The sequence below is a fragment of the Macaca fascicularis genome, chromosome 5, assembly GCF_037993035.2.
Source record: "Macaca fascicularis isolate 582-1 chromosome 5, T2T-MFA8v1.1".
NCBI lineage: Eukaryota > Metazoa > Chordata > Mammalia > Primates > Cercopithecidae > Macaca > Macaca fascicularis.
In genome coordinates this window covers 58,104,089-58,129,671 of record NC_088379.1, presented here as the reverse complement: position 1 = coordinate 58,129,671, position 25,583 = coordinate 58,104,089, and the positions used below count along the sequence as shown (strand labels likewise).

Genomic DNA, 25,583 nt, shown 5'->3' with positions numbered 1-25,583 from the left:
TTTTTCTTTTATGAATGTGGCATCTTAGAAGTCTTTGCCTAAATAAAGGTCACAAGGATTTTCTCATATGCTTTCTTCTAGAAGTTTTATAGTTTTAGGTTTCCAAATTATTTTTAAATGTAATTTTATATGCACAATCTGGTACTTTTGCTTTACTGAATCCGTAATTTAAATTTAGTTTTATAACTTGCTTTTTTTCTTCTCATTACTATACCACAGTATTTTCATATCAGTAGTTAATTCTTTTGAATACCTACATGGCGTTCCATCAAAGAATGTATTACAATTGTATTAGCATGTTGTTATCTGTTTTTTTCCTATTTTAATAATGTTCCAAGATTTGTTTTAAAATTCAGTTGAAATTTTGGTTTCTATAAATTATTTCATTTTATTTATTTATTTATTTTTGAAACGGAGCCTCACTTTGTCACCCAGGCTGGAGTGCAGTGGCGCAATCTCGGCTCCCTGCAACCTCCATGTGCCAGGTTCAAGCGATTCTTCAGTCTCTGTTCAAGCGATTCTGCTTCAGTCTCCCGAGTAGCTGGGACTACAGGCACATGCCACCATGCCCGGCTAATTTTTTATATTTTTAGTAGAGATGGGATTTCACCATATTTGCCAGGTTAGTCTTGAACTCCTGACCTCAGGTGATCCACCCGCCTCGGCCTCCCAAAGTGCTGGGACTACAGGCATGAGCCACTGTGCCCGGCCAAGATGTGTTTTAAAATTCAGTTTAAATTTTGGTTTCAGCTGGGCGCAGTGGCTCACACCTGTAATCCCAGCACTTTGGGGGGCCCAGGCGAGTGGATCGCCTGAAGTCAGGAGCTCTAGACCAGCCTGGCCAATATGGTGAAACCCTGTCTACTAAAAATACTAAAATTCGCCAGGCATGGTGGCAGGTGCCTGTAATCCCAGCTTTTCAGGGGGCCGAGGCAGTAGAATCGCTTGAACCCAGAAGGTGGAGGTTACAGTGAGTTGAGATCGCGCTGTCACACTCCAGCATGGGGGACAAGAGCGAGACTTTGTCTCAAAAATATATATATATATTTTTTGGGGGGTTTCTATAAATTATTTTATAATGAAGCATTTCATCCTTGTATATTTTGAAGCACACTTAAAACATAAAAGTTTTGACATAAAGTTTTGACTTTTCTTTTCAAATATATGATGAAAATGTTAGGAAAAAGTTATGATGTAAACAATTACTATTTTAAAAATTTTAAATAACTGTCTATCTTCTATCATAACCATATTGGATTATGCTCCCCTCCTGGTTCACACAGTCCTAACAGACCTAATTAGAAAGCTATGATTTTACCAATTATTTCTTTTAATTCCTCGATTTATATGCTTTATTTTGACTTCTCTTTCAGCCCCTCCCACTTTTTAAGTCTCTGCAAAAAAAACTATTTGATCTCTGTAATGAGGTTATACTAGTACCAAATGGATAGTTAGATTTCTGAAAGACTATTTCTGTTACATCCCGTGTGCTGATTTTTTTTTTAATTACATGGCATACATTTAGGGGATAAAAATTTCATGTTTTTTTAGAATTATTTTAATGCCATTTTATTTTTTCATGACAGATTCAAAAGCTTTGTGACAGAGTAGCTTCATCTACTTTATTGGATGATCGAAGAAATGCCGTGCGTGCTCTCAAATCATTATCTAAGGTTTGTAACTTTGTAAATGTTTTAAGTTTCTTAAGTTGGATATTAGTTACTTTAGTAACATTTTTATTTTTTATGTGCAGAAATATCGCTTGGAAGTGGGTATACAAGCTATGGAACATCTTATTCATGTTTTACAAACAGATCGGTAAGTCTCTGTGTAATGATTTTTTTCCCTAATATTTCTTGAAATTTTAATTTGTTTTAGAGTCAGCATCACTATTCCAAAAGATTGCTTTTTTTTTGGTAGAGATGGGGTTTGCCATGTTGCCCAGGCTGGTCTCGAACTCCTGGGCTTAGGCAATCTGCCCACCTTGGCCTCCCAAAGTACTGGGATTATAGGTGTGAGCCACTGCGCCTGGCCTCAAAAGTTGTTGACATACTAAAGCTATTAAGTTTTTACTTCAGTTGTCATTTTGATAAGTATTTATTGGACACTGAGTACAAGCCACTGTGTTAAGCATAGAACAGACATAAAAATGGGATGAAGCAACTCTTTAATTTAGAGGCTTGAGATTTTGAGTTTGAATTGGGCAAGTGGTATTCATTTACACTGGGCAAGTAGATATTCATTTACATATAATATACATATTTTGGTATTCAGACTTGCTTTTTAAGAGAAATAAACTGCAGTAATAAGAGTTAAATGTTAGCCGGGCACGGTGGCTCAAGCCTGTAATCCCAGCACTTTGGGAGGCTGAGACGGGCGGATCACAAGGTCAGGAGATCGAGACCATCCTGGCTAACACGGTGAAACCCCGTCTCTACTAAAAAATACAAAAAACTAGCCGGGCGAGGTGGCGGGCGCCTGTGGTCCCAGCTACTCCGGAGGCTGAGGCAGGAGAATGGCGTAAACCCGGGAGGCGGAGCTTGCAGTGAGCTGAGATCTGGCCACTGCACTCCAGCCTGGGCGACAGAGCCAGACTCAGTCTCAAAAAAAAAAAAAAAAAAAAAAAAAGAGTTAAATGTTGAATATGAGCCTGTCTTAAGAGAAAGTTTGCCAGGTATGGTGGCTCAAGCCTGAAATTCCAGCACCTTGGAAGGTTGAGGTGGGAGGATTGCTTGAGCCCGGGAGTTCGATACTAGTCTGGGCAATATAAAAAATAAAAATTAGGCCAGGAATGGTGGCTCACGCCTGGAATCCCAGCAATTTGGGAAGCCGAGGCAGGTGGATTACTTGAGATCAGGAGTTCGAGACCAGCCTGGCCAAATGGTAAAAACCCAGTCTCTACTAAAAATACAAAAATTAGCCAGGCCCGCTGGTGCGTGCCTGTAATCCCAGCTACTCAGGAGTCTGAGGCAGGAGAAATCACTTGAACCCGGGAGATGGAGACTACATTTAACCAAGATCGAGCAACCGCACAGCCTGGGCAACAGAGCAAGGCTCTGTCTCACAAAAACAAAGAAGATAAATAATAAAATAAAATAAAAATTAGCTGGGTGTGGTGTCACATACCTGTGGTCCCAGCTTCTCGGGAGGCTGAGGTGGGAGGATCACTTGAGGCTAGGAAGTCAAGGCTGCAGTGAGCCATGATCATACCACTGTACTCCAACCTGGGCAGCAGAGTGAGACCTTGTCTTGAAAAAATAAATATAAATTTAAAGAAAAAGAAGCGGCTGGGCACAGTGGCTCATGCCTGTATTCCCAGCACTTTGGGAGGCTGAGGCGGGCGGATCGTCTGAGGTTGGGAGTTCAAGACCCGCCTGACCAACATGGAGAAACCCTGTCTCTACTAAAAGTACAAAATATAGCCGGTTATGGTGGCACATGCGTGTAATCCCAGCTACTAGAGAGGCTGAGGCAGGAGAATCGCCTGAACCTGGGAGGCAGAGGTTGCGGTGAGCCAAGATCACGCCATTGCACTCCAGCCTGGGCAACGAGAGCGAAACTCCATCTCAAAAAAAAAAAAGAAAGAAAAAGAAGCATCATTTAGCCTATTTTTAGCTCTTTCAATTTTTTTGTTTTTTTGTTTTTTGGTTTTTTTTTGAGACAGAGTTTCATTCTCGTTTCCCAGGCTAGAGTACAATAGTGCAATCTAGGCTCACTGCAGCCTCTGCCTCCCGGGTTCAAGCGATTCTGCTGCCTCAGCCTCCCAAGAACCTGGGATTACAGGCATGCACCACCATGCCTGGCTAATTTTGTATTTTTAGTGGAGACGGAGTTTCTCGATGTTGATCAGGCTGGTCTCGAACTCCTGACCTTAGGTGATCCACCCACCTGAGCCTCCCAAAGTGCTAGGGATTACAGGTGTGAGCCACCACACCTGGCCGTCAATTTCTTTTTAAGAGATGTTATCTCCATCTTTGGTTTTCATTAACTCTGCATGGATAGCTTCCAGATCTTAGCTACAGTCGAATGTGTCTTATAAGCTTTAGCTGCGCATCATACATTTCTACCCTACCGAAATCTCTCATAAGCCTTTCAGATTCAAAATATTCAAAGTTAATTTATCTCTGGTCCTCCTTCTAGGCTTTCCATGCTCCCTTCGACTGCTTCTACCCTAAGTTCATTTCAGTCATGAGCATCTTTCCATTCAAGCGAGAAACTGGAGGATTCTTAGGGAACTCATTCCTCTCTTGAACCCATCATGCCTACATAGGCAAAAAAACAGCTAGAGTCCATTATTTTCTTTCCATTTCCTTTTTTGGCCTTAGTTCTGGCTCAATGTCAATCACTTAAATAATTTCCATAACCTCTGTGTTGGTTATCTTTGGCTATGTAGCAAATTACTTTGAAACTTAGTGGTTCAAAATAAAATATTTATCATCTCACAGTTTCTGTGGATCAGGAATTGAGGAGCAACTTAGCTAAGTGAGCTGAGGGTCTCTCATGAGGTTGCCATGAAGCCATCAGCCAGGTCTGCAGTCATCTGAAGGCTTGACTGGGGCTGGAGGATCTGATTCCAAGATGGCTTACTCACATTACTGTTGACAAGAGGCCTCGGTTCCTCACCATGTTTCTCTCTCGGTAGGGCTGTTTGATATGGCAGCTGCTCTCCCAGAGCAAACTATCCTAGAGAGATAACAAATAGAAAGCCACAATGCCTTTTATAACTCAATCTCCAAAGTCATATACTGGCAATCCCATCATATTCTAGTTGTTAGAAGCAGGTTAATAAGTATGGTCTATACTTAAGGAGAGGAGAATTAGGCTTCACTTTTTTGGAAGGAGCTGAATCGAAAAGTTTTGGACATAGTTGAAAACAATCATCATCTCCAAAGTATTATTTTCCTCCAATCTCTTTGTATTTCCATTCAGTCTATATATTGCAAGAATTATCCTTCTGAAATGCACATCTTCAGTCTTTCTCCCATTTAATGCATTTCACCAGTTCAGTGAAGTGTAAAGTTCATGTTTCTCAAACAAAGCAAAAAATAAATGCTTTTAAAAGATCTGTGTACTGCCTGTCTAACCTCATAGATTCGTTTTCAGTTATATTTCAGTTATGCCCAGCTGCTTTTCCATACCAGTTAGGACCTTTTTTCTTCTCCCCAGTGTAACTCAAATTGACTACCTTTTCAAAACCAGTAAGTCTAGTGTATTTGAGTAAGTGAATTGGATGCATCAGGTCTCTCTGTGTTATTAACATCATAGTAGGTAACTGTGGTAGACAGAATTGTGGTCTCCCAAAGATATCTACATCCTAATCAACAAAACCTATGAATTTTATCTTAGATAGTGAGAGAGATTTTGCAGATATGATTAAGTTAAGGACTTTGAGATGAGAGAATTATTCTGGATTACCCTGGTGGACCCAGTGTTATCACAGGGTCCTTAGAAGTAGAACAGGAAAAGGCCGGGTGTGGTGGCTGACACCTGTAATCTCAGCACTTTGGGAGGCCGAGGCAGGCAAATCATGAGGTCAGGAGATCAACATCATCCTGGCTAACACGGTGAAACCCCATCTCTACTAAAAATCAAAAAAATCAGCCGGGCATGGTGGCAGGCGCCTGTAGTCCCAGCTACTCGGGAGGCTGAGGCAGGAGAATGGCAAGAACCCAGGAGGCGGAGCTTGCAGTGAGGCAAGATGGCGCCACTGCACTCCAGCCTCGGCAACAGAGCAAGACTCTGTCTCAAAACAAAAAAGAAGTAGAACAGGAATGCAGAAGAGGAGGTCAGAGTCCTGTGATAGGAAAAAAAGACTCAGCCTGCTCTTGGTGGCTTTGAAAATGGAGAGAAGGAGCCATGAGCCAGGGAATGTGGGTGGCCTTTAGAAGAGCTAGAAAAAAGAAGCAGATTAGTGTGATGATTATACGTACATATAATCTTTTTTATTCTATGAGTGTGAAATCACATGCACATTTTATTACCGAGTCTTATAAAGTTAATGATGAAATGATTAACATCTCAGTATGGAAAAGAGAATGCATCTCTTATGTAAAGCGGTCTTTATTATCTTTTTTGTTTTTGTTTTTGTTTTGAGACAGAGTTTCACTCTTGTTCCCCAGGCTAGAGTGCAGTGGCATGATCTCGGCTCACTGCAACCTCTGCCTCCTGGGTTCAAGTGATTCTTCTGCCTCAGCCTCCCAAGTAGCTGGGATTACAGGCACCTGCCACCACGGCCGGCTAATTTTTTGTATTTTTAGTAGAGATGGGGTTTCTCCATGTTGGTCAGGCTGGTCTCAAACTCCTGACCTCAGGTGATCTGCCCGTCTCAGCCTCCAAAGTGCTGGAATTACAGGCATGAGCCACTGCGCCCAGCTATTGTCATTTTTGCCACACAGCAGAAGTGTGTAGATACTCTTGATAAAGGTTAACTAATAGGTTAAAAAAATTTATTGCACATTTACTGTGTTAGGCATTATGCTTAGAAGTAGAGTATACCACATGGTCTTGTGAATGTGTGAACAAATAATTGTATCACGTCAGGGGCTGCTGAATGTTTTAACTCTCAGACAATAATAACAAAGGAAAACGTATAATAGCCTTGTTGTGTTTCACTCCCTTTCTTGTGTTAAATTCCCTTTCCATTTGCCTGTGGTTCTTACCTGTTTTCCTGTTTTCAGAGTGTTCTCTGAAGATTTTTTTAAATTTAATTGAATGCAGGGGTCTATTTATTTTATTTTATTTTATTTTAGACAAAGTCTCTCATTCTGTTGCCCAGGCTGGAGTGCAGTGGCACGATCTCAGCTCACTGCATCACTGCAGCCTCCACTTCCCGGGTTCAAGCGATTCTCCTGCCTCAACCTCTGAAGTAGCTGGGATTACAGGCACATGCCACTCCAGCTAATTTTTTGTATTTTTTTTTTTTTTTTTTTTTTTTTTTAGTAGAGATGGGGTTACACCATCTTAGCCAGGATGGTCTCAATCTTCTGACCTCGTGATCTGCCTGCCTCGGCCTCCCAAAATGCTGGGATTACAGGCATGAGCCACTGTGCCCAGCCTCAGAGGTCTATATTCTACAACCATCTCCTCTCTCCACATTCTCGTCTTCATTACTGTTTCATCTTTCTTCTCCTGACCTATACAACTAATGCTAAGAATCCTTATGCTGAACCCTCTTCATCTTCAGCTATGTCAAACAAAGTTTTGTTCCCTTTCTTGGCATTACCTGAAACCCCATCTGGCTGTGGGGTCTGCTTCCCTATAACCATCCTTTTTTTTTTTTTTTTTTCCCCGAGACAGAGTTTCGCTCCTGTTGCCCAGGCTGGAGTGCAATGGCTCGATCTCAGCTCACCGCAGCCTCTGCCTCCCGGGTTCAAGCAATTCTTCTGCCTCAGCCTCCCGAGTAGCTGGGATTACAGGCATGCACCACCATGCCTGGCTAATTTTGTATTTTTAGTAGAGACATGGTTTCTCCATGTTGGTCAGACTGGTCTCGAACTGCTGACCTCAGGTGATCCACCTACCTCGGGCTCCCGAAGTGCTGGGATTACAGGTGTGAGCCACCACGCCCAGCCCTCTATAACCATCTTAAGGAGAGACCACTCATTCTCCTAACTCCCATACTTAGGGCCCAAAACTTGTCTCTCACTGATGTTTTCAAAACCATGATACCTCAATGGTTTTTTTAAATTGAGATATAATTTGTATATCATAAAGTTCACTCTTTTAAAGTATACATTTTAGTGGTTTTAATATATTCACAAAATTGTACAACCATCACCACTCTCTAATTCCAGAACATTTGCATCATGCCAAAAAGAAATCCCATATTCATTATCTGTCATTTTCTATTTTCCTCCCCCACCCCCTCTCGCATACTTGGCAACCACTAATCTACTTTCTGTCTTTATAGATTTGAATGTTTTGGACATTTCATATAGATGGAATTATACCATATGTGGCCTTTGTTTCTGGCTTCTTCGACAGCATAGTATTTTAAGGTTCATCCATGTTGCAGCATGTATTAGTACGTCATTCTTTTTTAGGCTGAATAATCTTTTGTGTAGTTATACCACATTTCGTTTACCCATTCTTCAGTTGTTGGACATTTTGGGTATTTCCACTTTTTTGCTATTATGAGTAATGCTGCTATGAACATTCATGTACTGATTTTTGTAAGGATGTACATTTTCATTTCACTGTGTTCTGTATCTAGCAGTGCAATTGCTGGGTCATGGGATAAGTTGTTTAACTTTTTGAGGAATTGGCAAACTCTGTTCACTACAGAGTATAAATACTTGTATAAAATGGCTAGAACATTTTATGTTTCCATCCGCAATGTATGAAGGTCCCAATTTCTCTGTATTCTTACCAGCACTTGTTATTAACCTTTATTAAAAAGTGACCATCCTAGTAAGTATAAAGTGGTATTTCTTAATTTCATTTTCTTTTTTTTTTTTTTTTTTTTTTGAGATGGAGTCTCTCTCTGTTGCCCAGGCTGGAGTGCAGTGGCACGATCTCGGCTCCTGCAACCTCCGCCTCCCGGGTTCAAGTAATTCTCCTGCCTCAGCCTCCCCCAGTAGCTGGGATTACAGGCATGCACCACCACACCCAGCTAATTTTTGTATTTTTAGTAGAGAAGGAGTTTCACCACATTCGCCAGGCTGCTCTCAGACTCCTGACCTCACGTGATCCGCCCGCCTTGGCCTCCCAAAGTGCTAGGATTACAGGTGTGAGCCACTGTGCCCTGCCTCATTTTCTTTTTTTTTTTTTTGAGATGGAGTTTTGCTTTCATTGCCCAGGCTGGAGTGCAGTGGCGCAATCTGGCTCACCACAACCTCTGCCTCCTGGGTTCAAACAATTCTCCTGCCTCAGCCTCCCAAGTAGCCGGAATTACAGGCATGCACCAGCACGTCCTGCTAATTTTTGTATCTTTAGTAAAGACGGGGTTTTGCCATGTTAGCAAGGCTGGTCTTGAACTCCTGAGTTCAAGCAGTCTGCCCACATTGGCCTCCTAAAGTGCTGAGATTACAGGTGTGAGCCACCACATCTGACCTACTTGTCTTTTTTATTTTATATATATGTATGTATGTATGTATATATATATTTTCTAGATACATCTCTTATCTTGGCTTATGACAACCTCTGTCTCCCCAGTTCAAGCGATTCTCATTCCTCAGCCTCCCAAATAGCTGGAATTACAAGTGTGTGCCACTATGGCCGGCTAATTTTTGTATTTTTGGTAGAGATAGGGTCTCACTATGTTGGCCAGGCTGGTCTCGAACTCCTGACTTCAAATCCACCCACCTTGGCCTTTCAAAGTGCTGGGATGACAGGCATGAGCCACCACGTGCGGCCAAACATTTTAAAATTTTGATGAAGTTTAATTTCTCTGCTGTATCTTTTGTTGCTTGTGCTTTTGGTGTCATCTAAGAAACCATTGCCTAATCTAAGGTTGTAAGGATTTAAGCCTGTGTTTTCTTCTAAGGGTTTTATAGCTTTAACTCTTACTTATATTTAGGTCTTTCATCCATTTTGAGTTAATTTTTATCTATAGTGTGAGATGGGGCCCAATTTCATTCTTCTGTGTGTTGCTATCTAGCTGACCCAGCACCATTTGTTTAAGAGACTATCCCTTCCTCATTAAATGGTCTTGGCACTTTTACTGAAAATTAATTGAAATAAACATTACTGTTTATTTCTAGACTGTCAATTCTATTTTATTGATCTACATGTCTGTCTCTATCACAGTGCCACACAGTCTTTTTTTTACTGTAACTTCTTAGTAAGTTTTGAAACTGGGAAGTGTGAGTTCTTCAGCTTTGTCCTTCATTTTCAAGATTGTTTTGGCTGTTCTGGCTTTGTCCTTCATTTTCAAGATTGTTTGGCTTGCATCTCCATATGACTTTTATGATTAGCTTGTCAATTTCTGCAAAAACAGCAGTTAGGATTTTGACAGGGATTATGTTAAATCTGTGACTTAAGTTGGGATATATTACTCCTTTCCTATTCATGAACACAGCATATCTTTTTATTTATTTGGGCCTTAAGTAGTTTCTTTCAACAGTGTCTTGTAGTTTTCCATGTAGTAGTCTTATACTTCTTTAGTAAAGTTTACTGTCAAGTATTTTAATCTTTTTGATGTTACTTACTTTTTGATATTAATTACACATTTTTTACAGTTTGCACTCTGATAGTTTCTTAGAATAGGCCTTTAGAAATGGAATTTTCTAAAATTGCTAAATAACTAAAAATGGTCGTAACAGTTTACACTCTCATCAGCAGTGTATAAGTGTAATAATTTCTTTTTTCCAGTTCGGATTCTGAAATAATAGGTTATGCTTTGGACACACTATATAATATAATATCTAATGATGAAGAAGAAGAAGTAGGTAAGTTTCCAGTTACTTTTACTGTGTTTTCTATACATAAAATTAACTGGGTTGTGCTAATTTTGCTGGTTTTAAAGTTGGACTTATTTTATAAATGTGTAAGTTTTTTTACTTTTTTCATTAAAAGAATTTAATAAACACATAGGCTTAGATCTAGAAAAATGTCTTTAGGATGATTGCTTTGTGTGTAAATCGTAACATTATAGTGAGATGGAATAAGATCCTTCTTTGTAAGTAGTATTTTTCCCCACTTGTGTTTGGTTTTAGTTAGGCAGTATGCATATTAGCCAGTTCTGGATTAAATAATTATTTATGGCTATTGATTGAAAATATATATTATTATCTAGTGAGCAATATAAAATTAGAGGGTTTTTCCTAATAAATACTTAAATTTTTATGTAGGACTTAATTTATAAAGTGCAACAGTTTATTAAATTTAGATTTTTTTTCTTTACATTATGTCTGTCTGGTGAACAATGATATGAATCAGTTTGAAATCCACACGTTTCTTTGGCACATTCATTTTCTTTTTTTTTTAAATGCCTGCACACTTAACATAAAGTTGTCTGTTTTTATTTATTGTCACTGTGTGAAGCTTGATTAGAAGTCTGTATACATTTTGTCCTATATGTTGCAAAACATATGCAGTAACATTTCACAGTTCTGTTGAAGAGTGTATTTGTCATATCAAATTGGCTGTTACAGTAGGACATAGTAGATTTTTCATTATTCTGTAAAGTCAGAACAGTGGATATATTCATACATTTTATAAATCTAATTTAGACTGAAATTATATGATCTCTCAAAATTCTGAGAAGACAGATAATAAAGAAGTATAGATACATATTGACCTTGCTCTTATTTTATTAAAATAAAGATAGAGCAGGAATATATGTCAATGTTAACTTCACAGAATACTAGTATTGAGAACATCTGAAACTGGATCATGTTGCATAGTCACAGTTTCTTAGACATAAATATTATTTTTAAAAAACTTTTATTTTGGCTGGGTGTTATGGCTCATGTCTGTAATCCCAGCACTTTGGAAGGCTGAGGTGGAAGGATTGCTTGAACCTAGGAGTTTGAGACCAGCCTGGGCAACATAAGTGAGACCCCATTTCATTAAAAAAAAATTTGTTTTAACAAATTTCTCCATATCTATCCATCCTATAACTTAACTTTATTAATTTCTTAAGGGTGAAAAATATTTAGTAAATGTAATTTGGTACCCATGGAAAAAAGGTTGTCAGTCACATGACAATACATATATACAAAACACACAAGAATATACTTTGAAGCAAAAGATACTTATTTTCCCTAGTTATTTCTACAATGAGAAAGTTAGATACAACACAGTTATTCAAACACATTTTTTAAAATTACATTCTTTTCTTTCCTTTTATCCCCCTTAGTTGTTTCAGATTAAAAATTTAACTCTTTTTCTAGTTAATTTGCTGGGGTAATTTTTTCTGTTCTTAAAAAAAATTTGTAGCAACAATATTTTCTAGGTGGTTGTCTTTGTTATAAATCATGTTGTAATCATGTTTAAGCCCACCTGTTTCATTTTTTCTTTGTGTTTTTAGGCTCTTTAATTTAGCATCCAGAAATGATCCTTTGGATAAACAGTAATAGAATCAGTTTTATTAAGGACCTTTTTCTTTCTGAAAATGTAGTCATCCTGAAAGAGTCAATTAAAAAGTAGACATTGGGCTGGCCGCGGTGGCTCACGCCTGTAATCCCAGCACTTTGGGAGGCCGAGGAGGGTGGATCACTTGAGGTCAGGGGTTCGAGACCAGCCTGGCCAACCTGGAGAAACCCCGTCTGTACTAAAAACACAAAAATTAGCCGGGTATGGTGTTGCACACCTGTAATCCCAGCTACTTGACAGGCTGAGGCAGGAGAATCGATTGAACCTGAGAGGCAGAGGTTGCAGTGAGCCAAGACTGTGCTACTGCATTCCAGCCTGGGCAACAGAGCAAGACTCTGTCTTAAAAAAAAAAAAAAAAAAAAATTGGCCGGTGTGGTGGCTCACGCCTGTAATTCCAGCACTTTGGGAGGCCAAGGCGGGCAGATCACAAAGTCAGGAGTTCGAGATCAGCCTGACCAACATGGTGAAACCCTGTCTCTACTAAAAATATCAAAATTAGCCAGGTGTGGTGGCACACGTCTGTAATCCCAACTACTCAGGAGGCTGAGGCAGTAGAATCACTTGAACCCAGGAGGCGGAGGTTGCAGTGAGCCAAGATTGTACCATAGCACTCCAGGCTGGGTGACAGAAGGAAACTCTGTCTCAAAAATAAAATAAAATAAAAATAAAAATAGACATTAAGACATGTCCTTCAGTTCTGTTGTTGATACTTTGCTTTTATTGCTTTGTGAAATGGTAATTCTTAGCTGACATAATGAACTACATTTTGGAGTTCTTTATGACTATTTTGCAACCTTCTAATGATAAATCTATCTCCTAGTCCTAAAAATATAGCATATGCTAAATCTCTTTTAGTATATCTGAGGTATTTGACCAAAGTAAATATGGATCTCTTCTTCCAAAGGGTTATGTAGCTTATTAAACATTTTAATTTTAAGCTCCTATTTTACTGTGTATACTACTACATTAAAAAAACTTGTTGTCTTTATCACCCGCTTTTTATTTATTTATTTTTGTCTACCTTTTCAGATGATGTTGAAGGTAAAAGATTGCATTTATATATGCATGGTGCTTTTAGGCATAGTTTCTGAGAATATAAAAGGACACTGTCAAGTACTGTTTCTTCTGGCTGGTAAAAAATCTGAAATTTGTTTTACTATGTGAGAATTATTTAATTGAAAAGGAATATTTAATAAACTTACATTACTATTATTTCTACAGCTACTAAATCTGTTTACTGTCCAGAACACATAAAATATTCTAGGGCACCTTTAAATAAAATTAAAGCTTTTTCTGGCCAGGCGTGGTGGCTCACACTTGTAATCCCAGCACTTTGGGAGGCCAAGGCGGGCAGATCACTTGAGTTCAGGAGTTCAAGATCAGCCTGGCCAGCATGGTGAAACCCTCTTTCTACTAAAAATACAAAAATTAGCCAGGTGTGGTGGCTGGTGCCTGTAATCTCAGTTACTTGGGAGGCTGAGGCAGGAGAATTGCTTGAACCCAGGAGACGGAGGTTGCAGTGAGCCAAGATCGTGCCACTGCACCATCCAGCCTGGGTGACAGAGTGAGACTCCGTCTCAAAAAAAAAAAAAAAAAAAAAGAATAAATAAAAATTAAAGCTTTTTCTCTGGTAAGACAATTTATCCAAAATTACTTTGTATGTCCTTCCTGGAAAAAAAGTTTTTAGACAGTTCATTTAAAAATACTTGGCCAGGTGCAGTGGTGCATGCCTGTAGTCCCAACTACTCGGGAGACTAAAGTGGGAGAATCACTTGAGCCCAGGAGTTCGAGGCTGCAGTGAGCAATGATTGCATCTGTGAATACCCACTGCACTCAAGGCTGGACAACATAGTGAAACCCTGCCTCTAAAAAAAAATAAAAATAAAAATCTTTAAAAGTAATATTTGAATATGTATACCCATATTACCTATAATCAATAAGAACTGGAAGGTATTCTAGTTCAGAGAATGTATATTGATATTGTCCCTTTAAAATAATGCATGCTCAGTAATGATGTTTTAGTTATTGACATTTCTTACATTAACTCATAGAACTCACTAATTTTTTATTTTCTTCTCTCTAATCTCTTTCAAGTTTCATTTACTTTTAACATTGATATTTGTTTTCTTCATAACTAAAGTAACCAAGTTTTTTTTGGTTTGTTTTGTTTTACCAATTTTCTTGAGGTGCTTAACTTTTTTTAAATGAAGAAGGAAATATTCTTACCTAAAGCAGTATTTAAAAGGTATATAACAAAGTTGCCTATATATAATAAAAATACTAACAAAGAAACTAACTTGTTAAAGTATGAAGCATTACCTTTTGTGACATTCGAATCCTTTGACCTCAGATGATACCAGAGCATTGTGTCTTGACTCTTGTCAAGCTATTTCCTTGTTGGATGATAAAGATCAGTAGTTGTATCTATTTTTGTGATATCATATTTATAGAGAGCTTTAAAACTTATCGAGTCCTTTCATGTTTATCTTATGTAATCCTCATAGCAGCCAGTGAGGTAGGTGGTATTTTTCTACTTTCTAAAGATGAGAAAATGGAAGCCCAGAGATGATGTAACATATGGTATCATTGAGTAAGTAGAAGAACAATTTTACTTTTTTTTTTGAGACAGTCTCCCTCTGTTGCCAGGCTAGAGTGCAGTGGCGCAGTCTCAGCTCACTGCAGCCTCCGCCTCCTGGGTTCAAGCAATTCTTGTGCCTCAGCCTCCCAAGTAGCTGGGATTACAGGCACGTGCCACCACACCCAGCTAATTTTTCTATTTTTAGTAGAGACAGAGTTTCACCATGTTGGCCAGGTTGGTCTTGATCTCCAGACCTCATGATCCTCCCTCCTTGGCCTCCCAAAGTGTTGGGATTACAGGCGTGAGCCACCACTGTGCCCAACCAGAACAATATTTTTTAATACATTTTTTCCCTCCTTTTTTTTTTTTAAGTATTTCTTAGATTTTTAATTCAATAAATTATGGCCAATTTTTCTTTATTTTTCTAAATGGGTTCTTCATTGAATCATATAATTCACATAACTAGTTTATAGAATATTCAGATAAATGTTAAAAAGTATATGTGTACCTGGCCAGGCACAGTGATTCACCCTGCACTTTGGGAGGCCGAGGCAGGCGGATCACAAGGTCAGGAGATCAAGACCATCCTGGCTAACACAGTGAAACCCTGTCTCTACTGAAAATACAAAAAATTAGCCAGGCTTGGTGGCGGGCGCCTGTAGTCCCAGCTACTCAGGAGGCTGAAGCAGGAGAATGGCGTGAACCTGGGAGGCGGAGCTTGCAGTGAGCCAAGATCACGCCGCTGCACTCCAGCCTGGGCGACAGTGCGAGACTCCTTCTCAAAAAATAAAAAAAAGTATACGTGTACCTGTTTAATTAACTACCAGTATAAACGAAGATTATTTGATACTTCTTCACTCTGAGTTAGGACTCTTTTTATTAGGATATCTCGTTTTATAAAGCAATTTCCTTTTTTCATAATATAGGTTGTGAACTTAGTATAAAGTAGATTTCCAAAGAGAAGATCCAGAAATGTTTTTAAACATTGTTTACATCTCTGGAAAAAGTACTACTAGAAATACATTTTAAGAGTAAATGTATCTATGCATATGTACTTAAATGCCAGTCATATGAACAGGCCTGAAAACTATCCAGAGCTATACAGATGATGGTTCAACTTAACGATTTTTTGACTTACGATGGTGTGAAAGCAATATGCATTCAGTAGAATCTATACTTCGAGTACCCATACGACCATTCTGTTTTTTCACCTTCAGTACAGTAGTCAGCAAATTACATGAGATAGTCAATACTTCATTATAAAATAGGATTTCTGTTATGTTTTGCCCAGCTGTAGGATAATGTAAGTGTTCTGGGCACATTTAGAGTAGGTTAAACATATTAAATACATTTTCAACCTATGATATTTTCAGTTTATGATGGGCTTATCAGGACATAACCCCATTGTAAGTTGAGGAGCATCTGTGTAAGTACTTAGAATGGGCATTTTTTTATTTTACATGCCTATCTTAAATTTATTTTTACTATGGTAACAAAGGGCCATTTCATTTTTATCTTATTTTTTTCATTTACCTTACAATAAATGGTCATTTACTTTTACAGGTTATAAATACACAATATAGTATATAAACTGTAGGCTATAAAAAACTTAGCTCTAAAGGTTGTAATCTAATGATTACTGATGAGGGAAGATGGGTTTACTTGTTTCATGCCTTTGCTTACACATATAATAGGTATAATTTCTCATGGTTCTAGTTTTTGTTCACAACTTTTAGATATTAGTGTAGTAGTTTATAGTAGTTGTAGCTTAATTTACTGCTACATTGAAAGCTTTGTGTATTACCTTAATTGCTTAGCTAATTTGGGGATACTTCATTAAAGTTCAGAAGTGCTGTCTTATGACTAACTTAAAAGAAATGGTGTATGTCTCACACTTTTTAAAATTGACAGTGTTAAACCAGAAGGAACAATTGATCCTTGGAATAGGACCATATTTTACTAGTTCAATTCAAAATGTAAATTTTAATTCTATACCGATAAGCTACAGCATATTATACAATATAGCTACAGAATAAAAGATATTAACTCTGCTTCTTGCTGAGTTACTTGCTTGTGCCCAATGCAAACACTGAATTAAACTTTTTCTGGTATTAGACCTGACTTCCTTGAAGCATAGCACAGAAGTTCTAGAGAGGGCTCTATATTAAAACGGGTTCATAGTTAAATAAACATAAATACTGTGTTCCCCTCTGAAGTTTCATAAAGTTTACACTGGTCTAGTAAGTGCTGAGAAGCCTGCAGTGAAGAAACCTGTTCAACTTTAATCCAAATATATTTGTCCACAGGGGCTTACTTCTGCCACATACTTATTAACGTGCCATACTCTCCTTTGTTTTGAAATATACTAACCAAGGCTTGGTTAGTTGCTTGTGTGTACATACATAAAAATATTTCAGCATTTTAAAATACATTTTAGGGGAAGAATCCATCAAATCTGTATATGGTTTTTTTCTTCCTTTTAAAATTTGTTTGTAATTTTTAATGTTTTCCCAAATGTCAATAACTATAATTTTTAGCTTTTCTCACGAGGTCACAAACTTTTGACCCAAGGGCATTGTCTGTCTTATAAGCAAGGCTGTTTGACCCATATAGTATTTTAAGTAATGTGACTAAGTTGCCAGTATTATAAATTGGGAGCTTTGTGTCAATGTTTGTATTTTAGACTTCATTTTTTAAAAACCTGAAGATTGACAATACCTGGATCTGCATTCCTACATGGCAACACGCAGCTGGAATTGAGTAACTGCTGTTTTCCTTAGATAGGGCATATACTCCCCATCCTCTAATGTTAGCCTGCTTCACTCACTCCCATTACTGTCTTTTGTTTATAGTCAAGTTTTCATTCTCTACTATCTTCACACCACTGAGATAAAAATACTTATACTATAAATTATTTTCAAACGCATGATTTTTTAAGCTATATATCCCATTCAACAAATATGACTATATGCAAACGGAAAATAGCCCTACAAAGCACCCATGACTAAGTTAATGTTGCTGCGATTTTAATTTCTAGAGAGAGACAATTCTGAGAGAGAATATTACTTGTCTTTTGAACATAGATTTCTGATGTATTTGGAGAGCAATGCATTTGACATGCATTCCCCATGGGCCCTTTTTGTATAATTTCTTTATCTGCTTTTTTATCTATACAGTTTCACTAGAATTTGGCTAACATTGCCACGATTTGTTAGGGTTCTGGGGTGGCTTAAAAAACAAGGTAGGCTCGTTAGCCCACTAGCTCTTGTGACATCTTATTGGGTACGTAGCATTTACCATACTGTGGCAATCAGGACTTCTGTTCATAGCCAATTCTAAAGATGAAAGTTTTCAAAAGATTCTGTGAGCTCCCAAGTTCCCATATCTTTTCCAATTTTTTCACAGTCTCCTTTTCCATCAGTCTGTCAACTTGTAAATAAAATGGGAAGGGTGGTGGCCGGGCACGGTGGCTCATGCCTGTAATCCCAGCACTTTGGGAGGCCGAGGCGGGTGGATCATGAGGTCAGGAGATCGAGACCATCCTGACTAACACAGTAAAACCCCGTCTCTACTAAAAAAAAATACAAAAAATTAGACGGGCATGGTGGCAAGCACCTATAGTCCCAGCTACTTGGGAGGCTGAGGCAGGAGAATGGCATAAACCCAGGAGGCGGAGCTTGCAGTGAGCTGAGATCATGCCCCTGCACTCCAGACTGGGAGAGAGAGCAAGACTCCGTCTCAAAAAATAAATTAATTAATTAAATAAAATAAAATGGAAAGGTTGTGCAGTTCTTGCTACTTATCTAGTACCAGTTTTTTGTTTGTTTGTTTTTCAACTCCATTCATAAGTTCACCTTTGAGCTTTGAAAATCATAATTTACCAAGCAAGATTTTACCTTCAAGCATGTGTAAGTAATTAGGACACAATTTTATCAGCTCACAAAGGAACAACAGGAAATCCTTTAAGCAGATCTGTAGCAGAGAATGTCCCTTAAATCCACTCTGGTTATACTTGAGTATTAGGCTTCCTTATGGTTATTATCAGGCCTTTGTAGCATCAACCCTGTGCCACCTTAACTCAATATCCTCAATATATCTGTGATTATGTAGTAACATGATAGCGTTCAAGTGTACTTTTGGTGTTTTTGTTTTGTTTTGTTGCATTTTTATCCTTTTATCCTCTCTACCTATTTTCCTGAAGTGGAAATAGTGACTGCTTCCCAATATAATTCTTCTGAAGCCACCACTAACCTAAAAAATAAAACTTTAATTAAAATACAGTCAGTTTACTTTTATTTAGAGTCCAATCATAAACTCAGTTACTTTTTTTGATAGGTTGCATATAACTTTTATGAGAAACAGAAAACTATAAGGTAAAATATCAAGACTTATTCACAGACAACTTTCTGGAAATACAGGATATACTTTTTCTTTCATCTTTTGCATCTTGGTGATAATACTTATTAATGGTAACCTTATAAGAATCCAAAATTCTGAATCATCAAAGGAAGATTGTTAGGTTCTGTTTCACTTGAAAATTTAGTAATACATATATAGCTTATGTTGTAAATCTTAGGACCACTGTACTCAAGTGAGGGCAATTTACCCTCCTTTACCCCACTCCACTCCTAGTACATTTGGCAATGTCTGGAGACATTTTTCATTGTCACACTAAGAGGAAGTAAGACAGTGCTACTGCGTCTAGTGGGTAAGGTCAGAGACAGTGCTAAACATCTTAAACTGCATGGGGAGTACAGCAAAGGCTTACCTGGCCAGAAGTGTCAGTAGTGCCAAGGTTGAGAAATCCTGTCTTGGGGATGATGATTTTGACGATGGTGATGATGACGATGCTTCTATTTATTGAGCACACTATTTACCAAGCCCTATGCTAGATGTTTTACTTATTTTAAATCCTCACAGAAAACCCCATGTGAAGACGTTATCTCCATTTTACAAATAAGGAAACCAAGACTTGATGGAGTTAGGCTACTTGCCCAAAGTAACGTGGCTATTAAGTGGTTGAATGTGAGTTTAACTGGTCTTACTCAAAAATCTTTGTGAGCTTCTTCCATTATACTGTACTGCTACTCAGTAAAGTATTTAACTACTCAACCCTAGTCATTTTGTAAATGAATGGAAATTACCTCTACCTGTGTTAGTCATGTACTTCTATTTCTTAAAGTTAAGTTCAGAGGGGATTCTACTTATCATTAGTATTTGACAGTCAGTCACTTCTTTCTCATTGAATACTTTCTTCATTTGTTTGTCAGTCTCCAAAGTCTCCTGACTTTCTTCCTTTTTCATTGGTTACTCTTTGTCTCCTTCACATTTTTCCTCCTCATCTCCCCAACCTCTTAACATTGGAATGCCACAAGGCACAGATTTCTTTCCTTCCCCCTTCCCTCCCTTGTTGATTTTATCTAGGCTTGTAACTTCAAATGTAATTTATATGCTTGCCACTCAAATGTATATGTCCAAGCCAGACCTCTCCACTGAAGTTCATCATTGTATATTCAAATATTCACTCAAAGCTTTACTTAGATAACCCCCAACACACATACAGCTCTATTGACATCTAATTAATGTACAATAACAAACATATGTAAATAATTTGATTACTTTTGATATATGTATAAACTCGTGGAACCATCAACACCACCACCGCCACCACCACCAAAATAGTGAACCCATCCAAAAGTTGTTTGTAATCCACAGCTTCTCCTTTTGGCCCCCTTTCAGTCACAATCTGCTTTCTGTCACTGCTGATTAGTCTGTACAGGTATTTTTCTAGGGTTTTATGTAAGTGAGATGATACAGTATATTCTCTTTTTGGTTGTGGGGGGACATCTGGTTTCTTTCACTCAGCATAATTATTTTGAATTTATTCCATGTTGTATATCAGTAGTTCATTCTTTTTTTATTGCTGAGTAGAATTTTGTTGTATCATCCTCCTCATTAACATATGGATTGTTTCCAGTTTTTGGTTATCAAATTTTGATTGGGTCTATTTTTACCAAATATTTTCTTTTGTAATTTGATCTTTTTATGTTCTGTTTATGAATGCCATAAACATTTATGTACTATTCATGCGTGAATATGTTTTTCTTGCTCTTCAGAAGAGAATGGCTAAGTGATATATAGTAGGTTTATGTTTGACTATAAAAAGCTGCTAAAACATTTTTCAAAGTATTTGTACCATTTTACATTTCCTCCCATAGTGTTTGTGTCTCAGTTCTTCCATATACTCTCCAACATTTGGCATGATTAACTTTTTAAAATTTTAACTGTTCTAATACATGTGTAGTGGCCTCCCATTGTAGTTTTAATTTGTAATTTCTTAATGAATGTGGATGTCGAACAACGTATGTGAATTTTATTTTATTTTATTTTATTTTTTGTCATCCATATATCTTTCTTCTTTGGTGAAGTGTTTTATTTAGATCTTTTGCCTGTTTTTTACTGGGTTGTCTTACACTTGAGTTATAATCGTTCTTTATGTATTCTGTTTTCAAGTCCTTTGTGACATATATTTCACAAATTTTTTTTCTTTTTCTGTGACATTTCTTTCTTTGGAATAGCAAAAATAACATTTTGATTGGGTCCATTTTGTCAATTTTTCCTTTTATAATGTAGACTTTTTGTATCTTATTTATGAAATCCTTGCCAAATCTAAGGTCACTAAGATTTTCTACTATGTTTTCTTTTAAAAGTTTTATAACTCTTGGCCAGGCACGGTGGCTCACGCCTGTAATCCCAGCATTTTGGGAGGCCGAGGCGGGCAGATCACAAGGTCAGGAGATTGAGACCATCCTGGCTAACATGGTAAAACCCCATCTCTACTAAAAATACAAAAAATTAGCCGGGCGTGGTGGCGGGTGCCTGTAGTCCCAGCTATGCAGGAGGCTGAGGCAGGAGAATGGCCAGAACCTGGGAGAAGGAGCTTGCAGTGAGCCAAGATCGCGCCACTGCACTCCAGCCTGGGCGACAGAGCGAGACTCCGTCTCGAAAATAAAAAATAAAAAAATAAGTTTTATAACTCTTACAATTAGGTCTGTAGTTAATTTCTAGTTTCACACTTAGGTCCATCATCCATTTTGAGTTAATGGATTTATTTCTGGACTCTGTTCTCATCTATTGATCTGTACGTGGCATCATCTTGATTACTGTAGCTGTATAATAAATCTTGAAATTATGTAGTGTTAAGTCCTCCAACTTTGTTGTTCAGAATTGTTTTGACTGTTAGGTTTTTTGCATTTGCATACCGGTTTTAGAATCAGCTTATGAATTTCTACAGAAAAGGCCAACTGAGAATTTGATTGGGATTCTGTTGACTGTAGATCAATTTGTGAAAAACTGACACAAAAATATTGCACACTTCTAATACAAGAACACAGTATATCTCTATTTTTGCAGGTCTTCTTTATTTTTTTTTCTCCTTTTTTGGGACAGGGTCTTACTTTGTCACCCAGACTAGAGTGCAGTGGTACAATCATAGCTCACTGCAGCCTCAAACTCCTGGGCTCAAGGGATCCTCCCACCTCAGCCTCCGCAGTAGCTGGTACTACAGGCATGTGCCACCATGCCAGCCTAAATTTTTATTTTTTGTAGAGACAAGTTCTCACTATGTTGCCCAGGCTGGTCTTGAATTCCTGAGCTTAAGCAATTCTACCTCAGCCTCCCAAAGTTCTAGGATTACAGGTGGGAGCCACTGTGCCTGGCCTGTTCTTTAATTTCTCTCAGCAGTGTTTTGGAGTTTTCAGAGTATAAGTAGCGCACACCTATTGTCAAATGTTTTTGTTGATGCTATTGTAAGTGGTACTGTTTTTTGAATTTTAATTTCTAATTGTTGTTACTAGTGTCTATTAATAGAAATACAATTAATTTTGTGTATGACCTTTTACCCTGCAACTTGCTAAGCTTACTTATTAGTTCTATTAGCTCTTTTGTAGATTCCATAATACTTTCCTCATAGACAAACATGTCATCTGTAAATAAAGACAGTTTTACTTCTTGTTTTCTAATCTGTATGCCTTTTCTTTTTCCTGCCTTATGACATTGACTAGGATCTTCAGTACAATGTTGACTAGAATTGATGAGATTGGACATTCTTGCCTCCTTCTGATCTTAAAGAGGAAAACATTCAGTCTTTCACCATTAAGTATGATGTTAGCTATAAGGTTTTTGTAGTTGCACTTTGTCATCCAGTCTTGTGACTTTAAATATCATTTATATGTTTACCACTCTAATATGTGTATCCAACACAGACTTCTCCACTGATATCTATGTTAGTATTTAACCAGCTTCTTACTTGGTATGTCCACTTGGATTTTTATAAGATATCTCAAACTTTATATGTCCAAAACTAAAGTTCTGATTCTCTGTATACTTCCAGCTTGCTTCTCCCATAGTGTTTCCAGTCTCAGTAAATGGCAACCCTATCCTTCTAGTTCTCTAGACCAAAAGCTTGGAATCACTCTTCCTTTTCTTTCTTCCTGACTCTCCACACTCCTCTGTGCAACATGTCAGCAAATCATATTCCCTTGTAATAAAAATTATGACATCTAAGGTCTAAGCCACCTTCACGTGACTATCTTGGTAATGCTTCCTGACCTGTTTCCCTTTTTTCCTTACTCAGTGACATTCTGTTCTCAGCATAGCAACCAGAGTAATCCTTTTAAAACTAAAGTATTTTGTTGTTGTTGTTTAAATAATATGATTTTCAGGCTCAAAAGCAGTGAATTCTTTAAGAGAAATATTTCTTGGAGTTTCTGAAGGATAAACCCAGCATATTTAGGTAATTAATCAATTGGAAAACATTTCATTTCTACTTTTGGTCTCTTCTTTTTCCTCTGTAAACAATTAGATGGGATTATGACTGTCTGACTGTCAATCTTGGATTGTTGCTTTTCCTGTCATCTGCTGGGTTTTTTTTCTCACATTTAGAAAAGAACTTTCTGAGGGATAATGGGTTTGATCTTGACTGCCAGCTCCATTGGCTTATAGTCACTTACTGGGGTACTATATGGAAAAGGATTCTGATGCTCAGCCAGTGCTGTGATTAATTAGCTGTGTCTGGTGTGAGTGAGAGAATGGGAAGTAGTATGCTTGCATCTCTAATTTGAGTTTATAATACAGGCAGATCTTAAGTAATTTGCTTTGGCAGTTGTTGCTTTCATTTTTTGTGATCTTTTACTTTTTTTTTTTTTTGACGTAGTACATTGAAACAACAAATAATTAAAAGACATTTAAACACTAAAGACAAATGTAAAATCCTTTAAACAATAAAGAAATTAGATGTCAAATTCTGATTTTATTGCCAAAGAATTTTGTAGGAGATATATATGCAAAAGATACTGAGAAATCTGGAGTAGATTGGTTTAATTTCATAATTAAATTATTTAACCCAGTAACACTAACAATCAGCAAGGACTATATGTTCAATATTGTTTTGGGGACAAGGGTTTTGAGATACAACTTATATACAATAAAATTTAGTCTGAATTGTAGTCTGAGTTTGGGCAGAAGTATACAAAAGTGTAACCACTACCACATTCTAGATAGACTATTTCTATCCCAAGTTGTTTCCTTATGCGCTAATAGAAGGGTAACTTAAAAATGTCCTTGAGAAAATATGAATATTTAAATATCCTTTTTTTAGATATCATATTTAAATATTTAACCAATAAAATGTATTTAAATGAATTTGAACATTATTTTAAGGATATAGCTTTACATAATAATTGTGATATTGCTGCCAGCCACACTGTTCCAGTGTTGAATTGTTTACCAGGAAAATTATCATTTACGCTTAACTCTTCAATGAAAAGATAATTTAAAATAACCTACTATTAAATTGAGATTCTTTATTTTTGAATATTACAGAAGAAAATTCCACAAGACAGAGTGAAGATTTGGGAAGCCAATTTACAGAAATTTTCATTAAGCAGCAAGAAAATGTCACTCTTCTGTTATCTTTATTGGAGGTAAATAGGGAACCTTGATGTTTTTGTCATCTTAATAAAGCTGCTTTTGTTGCCTTTTGGTTGTTATTGAGGAAGTAACATGTATATATCTTTGTAGGTAGTGAAGTTTATTGTATTATAACAAGAGATCCACATGCATGTTTCAAGAACTATATAATCACTTAAAGTATGCTAAACTTGCATGTTTTACTTGTAGTTTCTGGTACAAATTACTATTAGTGGAAAAGATGTTTTTCTTGAAAATGTGAATTATAGATGTTAAATATTTTAAATTCTCATATTGCAGGAGTTTGATTTCCATGTCCGCTGGCCTGGTGTGAAGCTCCTCACTTCTCTTTTAAAACAACTAGGGCCTCAGGTGCAACAAATTATTTTAGTCAGTCCTATGGGTAAGTGACTTACCTGTTTTATATTATTTTGATTAAAACATGAGTATCATTTCCTAGAGAAAGGGACTGAAATGGTGTGTTAGTAAATTGTTAATAATTTGAGTCACTATTTGTATTTTTGGTCTGCCAGCATTTTTCACATGGTTGTATGTTCTAGGTGTTTCAAGATTGATGGACTTACTAGCGGATTCCAGGGAAGTTATACGTAATGATGTAAGTTAAATTTGAAAAAGAAATACAAAAATATGTGGCTTTTTTTTCTCTCGCATATCCTTGTTGTTGAGTTTTAGGAAGTTAGAGTTAGAAAGTTGGAGTAATGACTTTAAAAAAACAAAATTTTTTTTTAATTCAAAATTAGAGATGGGGGTCTCTCTATGTTGCCCAGGTTTGTCTTGAATTTCTGGGCTCGAGCAGTCCTCCCGTCTCGGCCTCCCAAGATGCTGGGATTACAGACATGAGCCACTGAGCCTGGCTGGAGTAATGACCTTTTAAAGTTGTATACAAGGCCACATTGTTTCATTCTTTTCTGGCTATCCAGTATTTTGGGTTAGACAAACCATTTTGCCGTTCAAATTTATTTCTTTCATTAGTTTAGGA

At 37.3% G+C, this 25,583-nt stretch overlaps 1 protein-coding gene across 4 annotated transcripts in view; it reads left to right on the top strand.

Moving 5' to 3' along the window:
- The window catches only part of USO1 (USO1 vesicle transport factor), a 91,252-nt gene that overhangs the window by 23,194 nt on the left and 42,475 nt on the right, over positions 1-25,583 (top strand). For 2 of the 4 annotated variants that reach the window (XM_005555040.4, XM_005555038.4), the window contains exons 2-7: positions 1,587-1,673; positions 1,754-1,818; positions 10,312-10,388; positions 24,497-24,597; positions 24,884-24,986; positions 25,144-25,199. In XM_005555040.4, the coding sequence (XP_005555097.1) occupies positions 1,587-1,673; positions 1,754-1,818; positions 10,312-10,388; positions 24,497-24,597; positions 24,884-24,986; positions 25,144-25,199 (489 nt within the window). The remainder of the gene's footprint in view (positions 1-1,586; positions 1,674-1,753; positions 1,819-10,311; positions 10,389-24,496; positions 24,598-24,883; positions 24,987-25,143; positions 25,200-25,583) is intronic. The other 2 variants (XM_074039859.1, XM_074039858.1) reach the window with 1 other exon arrangement.